Source organism: Xenopus tropicalis, chromosome 7, assembly GCF_000004195.4.
Source record: "Xenopus tropicalis strain Nigerian chromosome 7, UCB_Xtro_10.0, whole genome shotgun sequence".
Taxonomy (NCBI): domain Eukaryota; kingdom Metazoa; phylum Chordata; class Amphibia; order Anura; family Pipidae; genus Xenopus; species Xenopus tropicalis.
This window is the reverse complement of record NC_030683.2, coordinates 44,216,048-44,229,243: the sequence shown is the minus strand read 5'-3', so window position 1 is coordinate 44,229,243 and position 13,196 is coordinate 44,216,048. Positions and strand designations below refer to the sequence as shown.

General features: G+C 37.2%; 1 protein-coding gene across 8 annotated transcripts in view; it reads left to right on the top strand.

Annotated features, from left to right (window-relative positions):
• Nucleotides 1-11,614, top strand: part of sec24c (SEC24 homolog C, COPII coat complex component) — a 35,690-nt gene extending 24,076 nt beyond the window's left edge. For 7 of the 8 annotated variants that reach the window (XM_031905142.1, XM_031905141.1, XM_031905138.1 and 4 more), the window contains 13 exons: nt 511-635; nt 770-961; nt 1,758-1,851; nt 2,144-2,260; nt 2,866-3,036; nt 4,201-4,297; nt 4,728-4,873; nt 5,949-6,087; nt 6,852-6,970; nt 7,276-7,455; nt 8,422-8,613; nt 8,786-8,875; nt 9,337-11,614. In XM_031905142.1, the coding sequence (XP_031761002.1) occupies nt 511-635; nt 770-961; nt 1,758-1,851; nt 2,144-2,260; nt 2,866-3,036; nt 4,201-4,297; nt 4,728-4,873; nt 5,949-6,087; nt 6,852-6,970; nt 7,276-7,455; nt 8,422-8,613; nt 8,786-8,875; nt 9,337-9,477 (1,803 nt within the window). In that variant the 3' untranslated portion in view covers nt 9,478-11,614. 8 annotated transcript variants of the gene reach the window in all.
• Nucleotides 11,615-13,196: the final 1,582 nt, after the last annotated feature.

Sequence of the window (13,196 nt, the reverse complement as noted above, 5' to 3'; positions counted from 1 at the left end):
ATTTCAGTAAATCAACTGAAAACCCTCATTTTCTCAGCACATGCCTTTTATATTTAGAAGTGTATGATGCACTGGCACATTCTGGCACATTTTTACACAGTATGATTTGTTGAAATGTTTGTTGGTATTTTAATAGCTATAAACTAGATGGTAGACATGGGTTTATCATGTAATATATATATTAAAACTTATGGTTTTAATAATAGAAAAAGAACAAAGAAGAGTCCACCCAGTGGGGTAAATTAAGGGGCCGAGCATCCCATACAAATTTCTCAGGCCCCCTTTTCTTCTCTTGACATTGCTGGTGTCCTGCGACACACGCAGTCAAGAGGCTGAACCCCGCTATAATTATGCTACTGGGTCCACCACAAATAATTCTGCATTATACTTTTATTTTTTTATGTTTATTTTCAAATGTATTCTAACATCCTCATGTGGGTGGTGCATTGCAATGTCCTGTCAGCTAAAATATTTGCTTTGTTACTGAAGATATTGCATTTTTTTCCCTAGAATAACAAGACACCGAATCCACCTGCTTTCATCTTTATGATTGATGTGTCTTACAATGCTGTAAAGAGTGGCTTGGTGGCATTAGTTTGTGAAGAACTGAAGCAACTTGTGGATTACTTACCACGGTGAGGAAAATTGAATTCTAGATGGAGTAATGAATTCTTTTGCAATGTACAAAGTGTAATTTAATAATAAAAACTGCACCATAAAAATCATGACAATCTCTCTAAACTAGAAATGTTTTCCTGTTTTCTTTTAGGGAAGGAAGCATGGAAGAGTCGGTTATCCGGGTGGGTTTTGTAACCTACAACAAAGTCCTGCACTTTTATAATGTGAAAAGCTCTCTGGCTCAGCCACAGATGATGGTTGTGTCAGATGTATCCGATATGTTTGTTCCGCTGCTGGATGGTTTTCTTGTGAATGTGAATGAATCTAGAACAGTTATCAACAGGTAATTAAAGGAATCCATCGCAACTAAGGAGAGGCTAGTGTAATTGAATAGGAAGCTGGGAAATTAAGTATATATTCAAATGAAATAGGTTCATTACCATGTAAGTGTATAGTTCTTTTACAGTGCACTTATGGATAAAAATGTGCTTATATTTTATTTGTAGGATTGGGCCCCTACTCACAAGACTTTTACAATCTGTAGCACTAAGGGCTCTGGCACACGGGGAGATTAGTCGCCCGCGACAAAACTCCCTGTTCGCGGGCGATTAATTTCCCCGAGTTGCCATCACCTTCCATCCTACCGGCGAAAATGTAAGTTGCCGGTGGGATGGCACACACGGCAAATCGCCGAAAAAGCCGAAATCACGCCGCTGCGTGTGCCATCCCACCGGCGACTTACATTTTCACCGGTGGGATGGCAGGTGATGGCAACTCGGGGAGATTAGTCGCCCGCGAACAGGGAGTTTTGTCACGGGCGACTAATCTCCCTGTGTGCCAGAGCCCTAAAGTGGAAATAAAGAGGGTTTAGAAGTCATTCATGGCTTTTTACAGAACCAGAATGTTGCTGCCAAGAAACCTTTATTATTTCAACAGAATGATTTCCTTTTTGATGTAATGGCAAATATAGCCAGGCTTTGAACATTTCAGCTTTTTTTAAGAACACAACTACCCACCCAAGGCAGAAGTTGGTGGTGGTTTTTAAGTTGTAGTTTGGAGTTTTATCACATTGCACATTTTCATTTTTTTAAGATATGTTGCTCTGTTTTTATTAACATGAACACCCTTGTTTTCCAAAGCCTGTTAGATCAGATTCCTGAATTATTTGCTGACACAAGAGAAACAGAGACTGTGTTTGCTCCTGTTATTCAAGCTGGTTTAGAAGCACTGAAGGTAAGAGCCATTTTTCCAACGTCTTTGTATTAAATGACACACACTGAAATCAAACTATGACGTATAACCAGCAGTGCAGTTGTATAATTTCTTGAATGTAGCTTTTAAGACAGACACCCTAGGGTTATAAGTTTTCACCACCAGGATGTAGAACACTTAAGAATTTATGAGTCCTATCAGCCTTTGTTTTCCCTAATTATAAGTGAACCTCTCTGTTATGTTATTACTTTCTTCTTTTATATTTAAAGAAGCTGTTCTTCCTCTTGAAATCAGTTTAAATTTTGTTTATTAGGCAGCAGATTGTGCTGGAAAGCTGTTCATTTTTCATACAACGCTACCTATTGCTGAAGCCCCTGGAAAGCTTAAAAACAGAGATGATAAAAAGCTGGTCAACACAGACAAAGAAAAGGTAATATTTACTGAAATGACGATTACTTCACAGTACTGTATAAAACCAACTTTATTAACAGTTTGTTGCAATGGCGTAAGTAAATGTTACTGGCCCCACAGTTCATTTGGTAGGACCCCTTGGGCCCCTGCAGGTTCTGCTTTTTCTGTATTTATGCCCCTGGTTTGTTGGCAGGTAGGTTAAGGGTTTTAGTTTTTGAGCAGTGGGATGCCAACTGTTGTCCTTCATTGAGCTATGTTATTAGGCTTGCCCGGTACAATTTTAATCATTTAATTAATTCAGTCTCTGAAATGTGCCCCAGAACACATCACATTTAGATAAATAGTGAAGCACTGTTGGTTGCATTACAGCTACTACTAGTGCCTAAAAAACAGTTTAGTATGAGATTGCATATTTAAAGCGCAAGCTGTGATTTCAGATGATGAGCCATGGGTGTTTGCCTATGAAGCAAATCGGGGGTAGTGTGTCTACATATATAAATACCAGTAGTTCTGTATGTAGATAGTCTACATAATCCTCTCATCATCAGATGCTACTTCATATATTTTTGTGTGTATTGTAAGTAGTTTTCTGGATAATTAATGATAGTTTCTCCCTTCATGCAGATACTGTTCCAGCCTCAAACAAATTTCTACAACAACTTATCTAAGGATTGTGTTGCCCAGGGATGTTGTGTAGACTTGTTCCTGTTTCCCAATCAGTTCCTGGACGTAGCCACCCTTGGTGTGGTCCCATTCCAAACTGGTGGTTCTGTTTACAAGTACACTTTCTTTCAGGTTAGTTGTTTTTCCTATATAGATTATTGTCCAAATTTTTTTTTTGCATTATTTGTAAGGTCAACTTTTAGAGCTTCTGACAAAATGTTCTCGTCATTAAATGAAATATACAGAATTTGCCAATTTAAAAGTCCTATTCAGTTTTGCTGGTTTTCTAACTAATGTAATGTTCATTTTGCTTAAAAAAAACTATAGCTAAAATAATTGCTAATTCAACCTGTTGTAAAATATCCAGTTAGCCATGTTTTACAGTAGTCAAGAGCTTGCTATTTCACAGGATAGCGTATAATGAGCAGAAATCACATCTTCCTGGCATTGGTAAGACTAGATTGCTTGGCAGATATAGATATACATATAAGTTCTAGTTTGCATTTGTGCTCAAAAACAATAAGAAATACTTGGGGGTATATTTATCATATTGTGTAAAAAGCAGAGTGTAACATTACTGGTGATGTTGCCCAGAGCAACCAATAAGCAATAAAATTTCAACAGTTAGAAAACCCAAGCAAGCAACTGATTGACTGAATGTTTTACTCCCACTTTTTCATTTTTTTTTTTTTTAATAGTCAACTTTTATTGATTTTGTTATAAACAAGGGGTATGATAGAAGGGGGGGGGGGGGAGTACGGAATGGAGAGCGTATTGTGATGTTCCAAATCTTCTCCAGCCATGGGTTCCAAATCTTCTCAAACTTTAGTGGGCATCCTCTGGCTAAATATGTTAACCTGTAGAGTTCCGGTTGGGAGTTTATCTATCCAAGTAGGAGGTAGGGGACCCATCCATTGTAGAGCCACAGGTTTTTTTTTTTTTTTTGCATAAAACAAATAGCCCTCATAAGTGACCTGGAGGCTGTCTTGGGTAGTATGGAAGAAAAAAGTCCATACACTCATGGTTCCCCTCTCAGTCCATTATCCGGTGCATATCCTCCAAGGGCACCTGGCTAAGTGCATATAGCCAAAGAAAGGAAGAGAAAATGCACACAAAACGATTTGCTGGAGTAAAAAATACCTCCAAACTGTTTATTGCGGAGTGCACATACAGACCAAAAATTTCAAGGGCTTCACGTCCTCTTCATCAGTGGAAAAGGGGCACACAATTCTGGTATTGTAGAGAATATGTTATTTCCATATAGAAAGACTGATATCTTAACGTTTCTTTCTGAAGCCGGAAACTGATAAAGAACGATTTTTAAATGACCTGCGAAGGGATGTACAAAAAGAAATTGGATTTGATGCAGTGATGAGAGTCAGGACTAGTACTGGTGAGTATCGAAACATAAAAAGGTCTAAATATACTTAATTTATGCATCCACACAGAATTTGATTCAACAAAATTCTGATTTTATCAATATTGTGTTTTAACAATATGAAGCATTTTGGGCAAAGCCTTAGACATAGAAGTGGGACAGACAATTATGTAGGCAGGGCATGGGCATCAGGTCCCCCATTCTGACACATTCACAATATTTTAGGGTGATACAAAGTTTGCCTTAATAACAGTGGCCACAAAATGTGTAATTCTAAGGCTAAAGGAAACAAGATATATATAGTGTTAATTAAGTTTATTTTGCTTGAAAAACACAATAGAAAAGGAATTTTCTTAAAATGACTGGTCCCCTTTAATGATTTTGGTATCTGTAAGGATTCTTTTTCAGTTTTGAATTCTAGTAACAATGCAATTAAATGTTCCAGGCATCCGGGCCACAGACTTCTTTGGTGCTTTTTATATGAGCAACACAACTGATGTGGAATTAGCTGGACTGGATTGTGATAAAACAATAACGGTGGAATTCAAACATGATGATAAATTGAATGAAGACACCGGTGCCCTTCTTCAGGTACTACACCTGTGCCTAATATGTTCAAGATTACCATTGGTCTCTGCTGCAGTCTCGTTTACATCTTTCTGACTTGCAGAGCCTAAATAATTAATATTTCAGGAATTCTATTAATAAAAATGTTACTTGTACAAGCTATATGCTTAAATACATTCTATTAAGAATGTACCACTGTAACGGAGTGGTGTACTATGGACAAGCTGCAGTGCATCTGCACTTTTACTGCCCTTCAGTATGGATCATTGTACATTTATGCCAGACACAATATCAACATTTGGTGTTGTCACTTAAAGGAGAGGTTTACCTTTAGGGAAGTCTCTACAATACAGTAGCGTGTGACTAAATAAGTACTTTTGTAGTTAGGAGTTGTCTTAAATATTGCCTATTTTCAAAGTCACTGGCGCCAGCAATATCCCACTATTCTGGTGCAGAGTGAGAATATAATCAGGGCAGATCTTTATTATTCTTTTATATATACACATAATTCACATCTGTTCCTGGTGCGGGCAGCCAGGTTTTGATAATAAAAAGTGCCACAACTTGTTCATTATGTGCATGTGTGTGATGTTGTAGGGTGGGCAGCATCCTACCGCTCTTGTCAGATGCATGAGCATAATGAGCGCCAATCAACAAGGCTGCCATGTAGCCTAGCGCTGGCAGGGGCAATTAAAAAACAAAAAAACAAAACAAAACTGTTTCCTCCAACTGGAGTGCGACCTGTATTAGCCTGCACCTCTGATGGGTGAAACAATATGGGGGTGATAGGTTAGATGCATTAAACCCAACAGGATTGTTTTGCCTTCAAAAAGGATGTAATTATATAATAGTTGGGATCAAACACAAAGTACTGTTTTATTATGATGGAGAAAAAGGATATAAGTAAAAATCTCAATTATTTGGCGTTTATGGGAGATATTATGTGGTTATTATGTTAGTTTAGGGGAGATTGCCTTCCTGTAATTTGGTGCTTTCTGGATAACTGATCCTATATATCCGTACCAAGACTTTAAAAATTGCTCTTAAAGTGCGAACCTATTTAAAACTAACTAAAATGAATTTGTGGTTTGTCCTACAGTGTGCAATACTGTACACAAGCTGTGGGGGGCAGCGTAGACTTCGTGTTCACAACATGGCTTTGAATTGCTGCACACAATTGGCTGATCTTTACCGTAACTGCGAAACTGACACCCTCATCAACTACTTTGCAAAGTTTGGTAAGTGCTAACAACTATTTCCTCCCCTCACCCAGTAAACATACATGTTGATTTAGTAAATGGGGTTGCTTAGATCAGAATATCAGTAGCCATTGTTGGTTTTCTTGGTATTTTTTATTTGATTTTTAGAGAGATGAATGGTGTCATTTTGCTAGTGTTCTCTTGCCCATTATATACATACAGTGGCATAATTTCCAGGGGTGGAGGGACTGCATTTGCAACAATGCCCACACCTCTATGATGGGGGAGACACAACAGAGCAAGATGAAAGATCTTTTAAAGATTTTTGTGCTTGTGCGTGTCTTGGATGGGTCTGGGTGCAAATCCTCCACACGGGCCCATGTAATCCTAGTAACCTCACTGCATACTTATGCTATCCTAGTTTTATGTTGCTTCATTGTGCAGGCTACGAGTAAACTAAGCATATGGTGCTGTGCATGCTGCTGTCTAGCTTGGTGTCTTTTTTTATCATTTGCTGGATATACTCTTAATGGAAGTAGGCCATGTTTCCTTTGCCTTGTTCCAATGCCCTTAGCATTATAACTGCACTGGAAGTTTGGGACAAGAAATCAGATGAGTGGAGATTCACAGGGCAGAATCCACAAGCAGAGTCTGTAAAACCTTCAATTAAGCTAGGAAAAAAACACGCAGCAGAAAAATTATTGTACTTTCAGTGATAGAAATATAAAATAAGATTCTGGATATACTAATGATTGTTTGCATTTGCCATATAAAGCTATTAATCTCTTATCCTTAATTGACAGCTTTTCGGGGAGTCCTGAGCAACCCAACAAAGACTGTACGAGACACCCTGATAAATCAGTGTGCTCAGATTTTAGCCTGTTATCGTAAAAACTGCGCAAGTCCTTCATCTGCTGGGCAGGTAACTCGCTACATATATAGTTTCTTTCTTTCTCTCTCTCTCTCTCTCTCTCTCTCTCTCTCTCTCTCGCTCTCTCTCTCTGCTGCTTGGACTTTATTCATTTTATATTTTAACATAATATGTAATATATACATTATTTTGTAGCAAAGCATAAATTATTATTGGTTTGCAACAAAAAAACCCTACAGAAGGACCATTATTTGCAAATGACTAGGAAATTTGCTTTTTCTTAGAATTAAGTTCGTTGTGAACAAATATATGGGCTTGTTTTTCATTGGTTATGATGGTTGTCTGTTATTCTACAGCTTATACTCCCAGAATGCATGAAACTGCTTCCTGTATACCTAAACTGCGTGCTCAAAAGTGATGTGCTGCAACCAGGGGCTGAGATGACCATCGACGACCGGACTTATATCCGCCAGCTTGTTTCTTCCATGGATGTTGCAGATTCAAATGTCTTTTTTTATCCTCGACTGCTACCCTTAGTAAGTTAATATATAATTTTACTAGCTTTTGCCAGTGTTTTAAAAAATACTGGGAACCCTAGAAGAGAACTAAAAACTAATTGTCAATAAATATTGAATTTTGAATTGTATGCATCATCCAGAGGGGCTGCCACCCTATGACAATAATTATCCAGGTCTTCAAATTTGTCTATAGTAGCACATGCTCTGGCTTGTTGAGAAGCTAGGCTTAGGGTGTTTCATAAATCAATAAAACATTCGCATAAAGAGGGCTCATTTGTTAGAAGCTGAAGCTACAAGGCTTATTTAATTTATCATTTCTAGTGTAGAATACGCTAGATTCTGTCTTGCCTTGTTAGTTGAATCTAAATAAATTACTAATCAGCTTTGTGTTGCGATTTCTTTGTATATATTTTGAGTTGGTCCCTAAGTCAAGTTAACTGAGCAGAGCTCAGAGCATGTGCTGGAAATTTATGGTGGGAAGTCATTGGGGTATCTTTGGAGGCACAAATCTTCCCTGGTAAAGGGCTGTTGTTGACTTCGGCTGGTACAGAAGTCCAAAATCATAAGATATAGCATTTTTAGCCTACTCTTTTTTGAATTTTAGTTCTGCATGAAATATTGCTGTAGCATACCTTTCTTTTAAAAGAACTATTAAGGAGTACAAATCTTCATTATATAATTCAAGCATTTTTAGGTACATTTTCTCAGATAGCATGCAATACATTTTTGTAGAATTTTGATGGTATGGTTTAATGTGCAACTCCTTCCTCCATTTTTTTTACTTCTTACTCCAGTGTTGCCCCACTGCAGTTCAATATATTTTTTTCTGTCACCAGTTGAGCTTTGACTGCTGTGTCGGATGTCAGTTGTAGAGCCAAGTGCCCATTTATTATGTGGCTTTATTCATTATTTATCATTAGTATGTAATTATTCCTTTTAATTGGTTATTTCCTCCTCTTTTTTTTTTTTATCTCTTCTTATTAGTCAAAAATGGACCCTTCCAACGATTCCTTACCTGTAGCTATCCGTTCATCAGAAGAGCGTCTCTCAAAGGGTGAAATGTATCTCCTAGAGAATGGTCTAAACTTGTTTGTATGGGTTGGGGCAAATATTCAACAGTCTTTGATTCAGAACCTGTTTAACGTATCTTCCTTCAGTCAGATAGACAGTAGCATGGTAAGTACGAATAGTAAATTAATAAAACTCTTGCCTTCTACCAATCTTATTAATCATATTATGTAAATTGAAGCATAGGCATGTTAATAATAATGACATAAAACAAAAGTCTGTTTTCTCCTTTAGTTATATTGATCACTTTGTGATAAGTCTTACTGTTTTAACTTTCCAGAGTGCACTGCCAGTTCTAGATAATCCAATTTCAAATAAAATACGGGGTATTATTACAATGTTCAGAGCACAGAGGCCACGTTATATGAAGGTAAGAAAATACTTGAATTCCTTGCATGTCCTTTATTAGTAATGTTTTAGAGTCTATTCATTTGCTCTTTTATTCATGCTAGGGAGTCAGTGAACATATCCTCTTTTTGAATGTCCTCTGAAAATCTAATGATGGCAAAATGCTTTATAATCTCTGCCATCATTTCCCTCTAAGTTGAATTTATTTCTAGTGTAGCAAACATCTGTACTTGTCATCTGACAATGTCTTCAGGAGTAGATGATATAACACCAGATTATTCAGTTTGGCTAGTAACAGGTGTGTTCACAAATGCAGCGCCCCACATTTTAAACTGAAATGTGCTCACCTACAGCAAAAGGCACAGTTTGTAGATTCCTTATTTTAAATAAAAACAAAAAGAGGAAAATGTTACCATGAACCTTATTGCCATGTTTTCAGCAGTTTTGCTCTCGATATATATTTATATACTGCTTCTTTCGCAGCTGATTATTGTGAAACAGGATGACAAGATCGAGATGCTCTTCAAACACTTGTTGGTAGAAGACAAGAACCTGAATGGAGGGGCTTCATATGTAGACTTCCTATGTCACATGCACAAGGAGATCAGACAACTTCTAAGTTAAAAACAAAAGGAAGCAGCTGTGCACTCCTAGACACGTGATGTTTCACTAACCACCTTGGTCTGTTAACTTTGCTACTACAACCAGGACAGCAGCAGCTTATTTTTCCTCTTCCACTGTACTATCAAAATCTATAAACCTCCTGTAAAAGGCCACTTTTATAAAGAAGTGGGAGGTTAAAAACAAAGTCACAAAAGGCCAGAGGGAATATTTAAAAAGATTGTGAAAGTACCTAGAAAGGAGCCCAAACACCAAAATTCCTTGGTAATATTGTCACAATGAATGTAGTGTCTTGACTTGGAAGAAATCATTTTTTGAAATACACTGGTAATTGCCTAAATAGCTTTGTCTGCCTTTCACAAATGATAGTTGTACTCGTGGCAGCACCAATGAACTAGTTGGGTAAACGTATAAAGGAATCTACAGTATGCTGTGATGACATCATTTCTGAAGTTGTGCCTGGCAATATAAACTGTAACCCCACCCTTTCACCCATGTTTTTTTTTTTTATTCAGCTTGTCACAGTATGAGAACGGATAATGAAAGTACTCTACTGTCTATACCATTACTATACATTGCATTACCATTACAGTTGTGCAGAGAAAGCAACATTTGGGGCGCTGAAGGTGTAACTGAGCTTAAACGTGATTGTTACTATAAAACATAATATACCCCTTTTAAAGATAACATCTAGCAACACTTTATTTTTCTATAAAGAATTAAATCATCCATCTTTAATTTTCTTCTGGATTTTACCTCATTTGTTCTTGTTGAAAATGTGGTTCTGTACTTCATTTAGTATTGTTGCCTATTAGCAGTCCTTGTGGTAAAGGCAGAGAATCCTCTGTTTTCTATAAGTCTCATATGCAATGCACTGGGAGGGCTAGTTTGTTTTTTTTTTTTTTTTGTATTTTTTAAGCTGACTAGTTTTTACTGTAGCTTATCCAGCTAGTTTTTGTCTAGGTTCATGAGGCAAGTATCCACCTTCAGCAGCAAGAAATGGAAATTCTGAATTTTCTGGAACTTACACAATCTACTAAATTATTTATTACTCAATGAAACTACTTAAGCCTGCAGTCATACTGCCCTGCACACTCATGGGGAGTTAAAGAATTGAAAATGCTATTTAAAAAGTCCAGCTAATCAGTTTTCCTCTTCTGCAGAGGGTGAAAAAACACCAAACAAGGAACTTTATATAATGTTATGTGTAACTTATGTCGGAAATAGTCTGTTTTTGTTTTAGTGGTAAGACATAAGACACTTGACAGCACACAGGCATCAAGTCCAAACATAGTGATTATATCTTGTGAAGAATCAGTGAAAATGTGTCACTATATAAACCCTTTTCCTGCAAGACAGCCACGAAAAACATTTTAAAAAGCATTTCCGCAGTTCTACTGTATTTATTATATACACAAGGTTCCTAATCTAATGACCTTCAGGATGATGCACCTTTGCAATATTTACATGGCAAACATTACAAGCTCTGAAGATACTTTGGACCTACACTCAAGACTTAAAGGACTCTTTCTTTTATTTCTATATTTGTGTGTGTGTTTTTTTTCTTTTGAGACTGGTAAAAATGAACAAAAATTTGACTTATATGCACTTGACTTTGTAATGCGCATAGAAATCACTTTATAAGAGCCCTCATTTACATTGTGGAGGGTTGGTATAATATTTACATGCTCGCCTTACCTAGGAAATTGGATCACAACAGAAATTCCTTCACCTCTGAAGCATATGTGGCACTTTTAGATAATACAGCTGTCTAGTAAATTGAATATTTAGCATTATATTCTCCTAGCTTTTTTTATCCAATGGCTTCTCCTGTGTGTCACATTGCAAAAAGTGAAGGACCATGATTTCTGAGACCGTCTCTTCAACCTCAGATTGAGAACCTTCGATGCAACGTGGTTTTTGCTCATTCAGCCATCAGTATTTTTTTTCTCAAGCAAAGAAAACATAAGGAAACTGAGGCCTTAGCAGCCTTATACACTAATGCTTCGTATTAACTGCTCTGATCCAACAGGGAAATGATTATAAATTATATACATATTCTTTTCTTCATTGTGTTTGTTTTGCCAAGTCATATTTTAATTTGTAAAGAAATAAATGAAATAAATTCAGATGTATTTTAGAGCGTTTGCGTGTAGAGCGTAAAACTTTAGGCTGTTTTATTGTTTGACAAGACAAAAGATATTTATTTTACTTATATTTTCATGTTCTTATCAGCACTTTTTTTATTTCTGCCCCTGATTATTGCAACAGTGTAGTTGCAGACTTGTTGGAAAGGGGCATCCTTGTCCTTGAGACCCATAAGCAGTGTCTATTTTTTGGATTTTCACATACAGGATTGAGTGGATTGCTCAGGTACCTGTCTACCTAAATGTCATTGCAGATAGCCTGGGAATATATACTATATATGGTTCGTTATAATAACTTAAGATACTATTTAATATAAAACTTTCTATATAGGCACTAGACACTTGTCAAGGACGGCCCCTATATTTGTATCATTCTCTCTAACTGTTCTGTGCATGCCCCATTCAGGTAGGAGTGGGGCCATGCCTAGGACAGCACCCAATATTCAGTATTCTGGTACTGGCTCTTCTGCCGAGGCCCAAGATACTCATTTATTGCTCCTGACATATATTAACATCAAAACATAAGTCCAAAATATTTCAGATATAAGATATATATAATATATAAGAGAACGGCACACGGCAGATTTATCACATTTGTGTGTTTGCCTTTACTTTTAAATCATGGTCTGTGGATTTTCACTGACAAATAGACAAAGTGTTTGGAAAAGACACTCTTACAGGTCAAGTATATCCTTCTAACAAGAAGCCAAGAGAAAGCACACCAAAAGTTTAGAGCCAGGTATTCCTTTTTGCAGCTTGGGGTTCCATTTATTGGCTGTTTTTTTTCAGAGCAGGTAAATGTTTTTTTTTTTTTAATTGCAAAGCTTTGCTAAAATTAGCAGTTTATTTGTAATTTATATAGTGCCAGTTATTAACATATACATAATTTATACAGTCCCTGTCCCGATGTAGACTACAGTCAATTTATATGCAGTGTAGGGGGAGAAACAGGGCAGAACAGTTTCACGCCAATAAAACTATATTTTTTCATAATTCCTGTGATAGAAGCCGCTATCAGTTTATATAATTATATATACGTTATACACACTGCTCAAAGAACACAAAAATAAGACATCCTAGATCTGAATGAATGAAATATTCTTATTAAATAATTAGTTCTTTACATAGTTGAATGTGCTGGCAACACAATCACACAAAAATTAGCAATGGAAATCAAATTTATCAACCCGTGGAGGTCTGGATTTGGAGTCACACTCAAAATTAAAATGGGGAAAAAAAAAAAAAAAAAAACCCACTACAGGCTGATCCAACTTTGATGTAATGTCCTTAAAACAAGTCAAAATGAGGCTCAGTAGTGTGTGTGGCCTCCACGTGCCTATATGACCTCCCTACACCGCCTGGACATGCTCCTGATGAGGTGGCGGGTGGTCTCCTGAGGGATCTCCTCCCAGACCTGGAATAAAGCATCCACCAACTCCTGGACAGTCTGCGGTGCAACGTGGCATTGGTGGATGGAGCGAGACATGATGTCCCAGATGTGCTCAATTGGATTCCGGTCTGGGGAATGAGCGGGCCAGTCCATAGCATCAATTCCTTCGTCTTGCAGGAACTGCT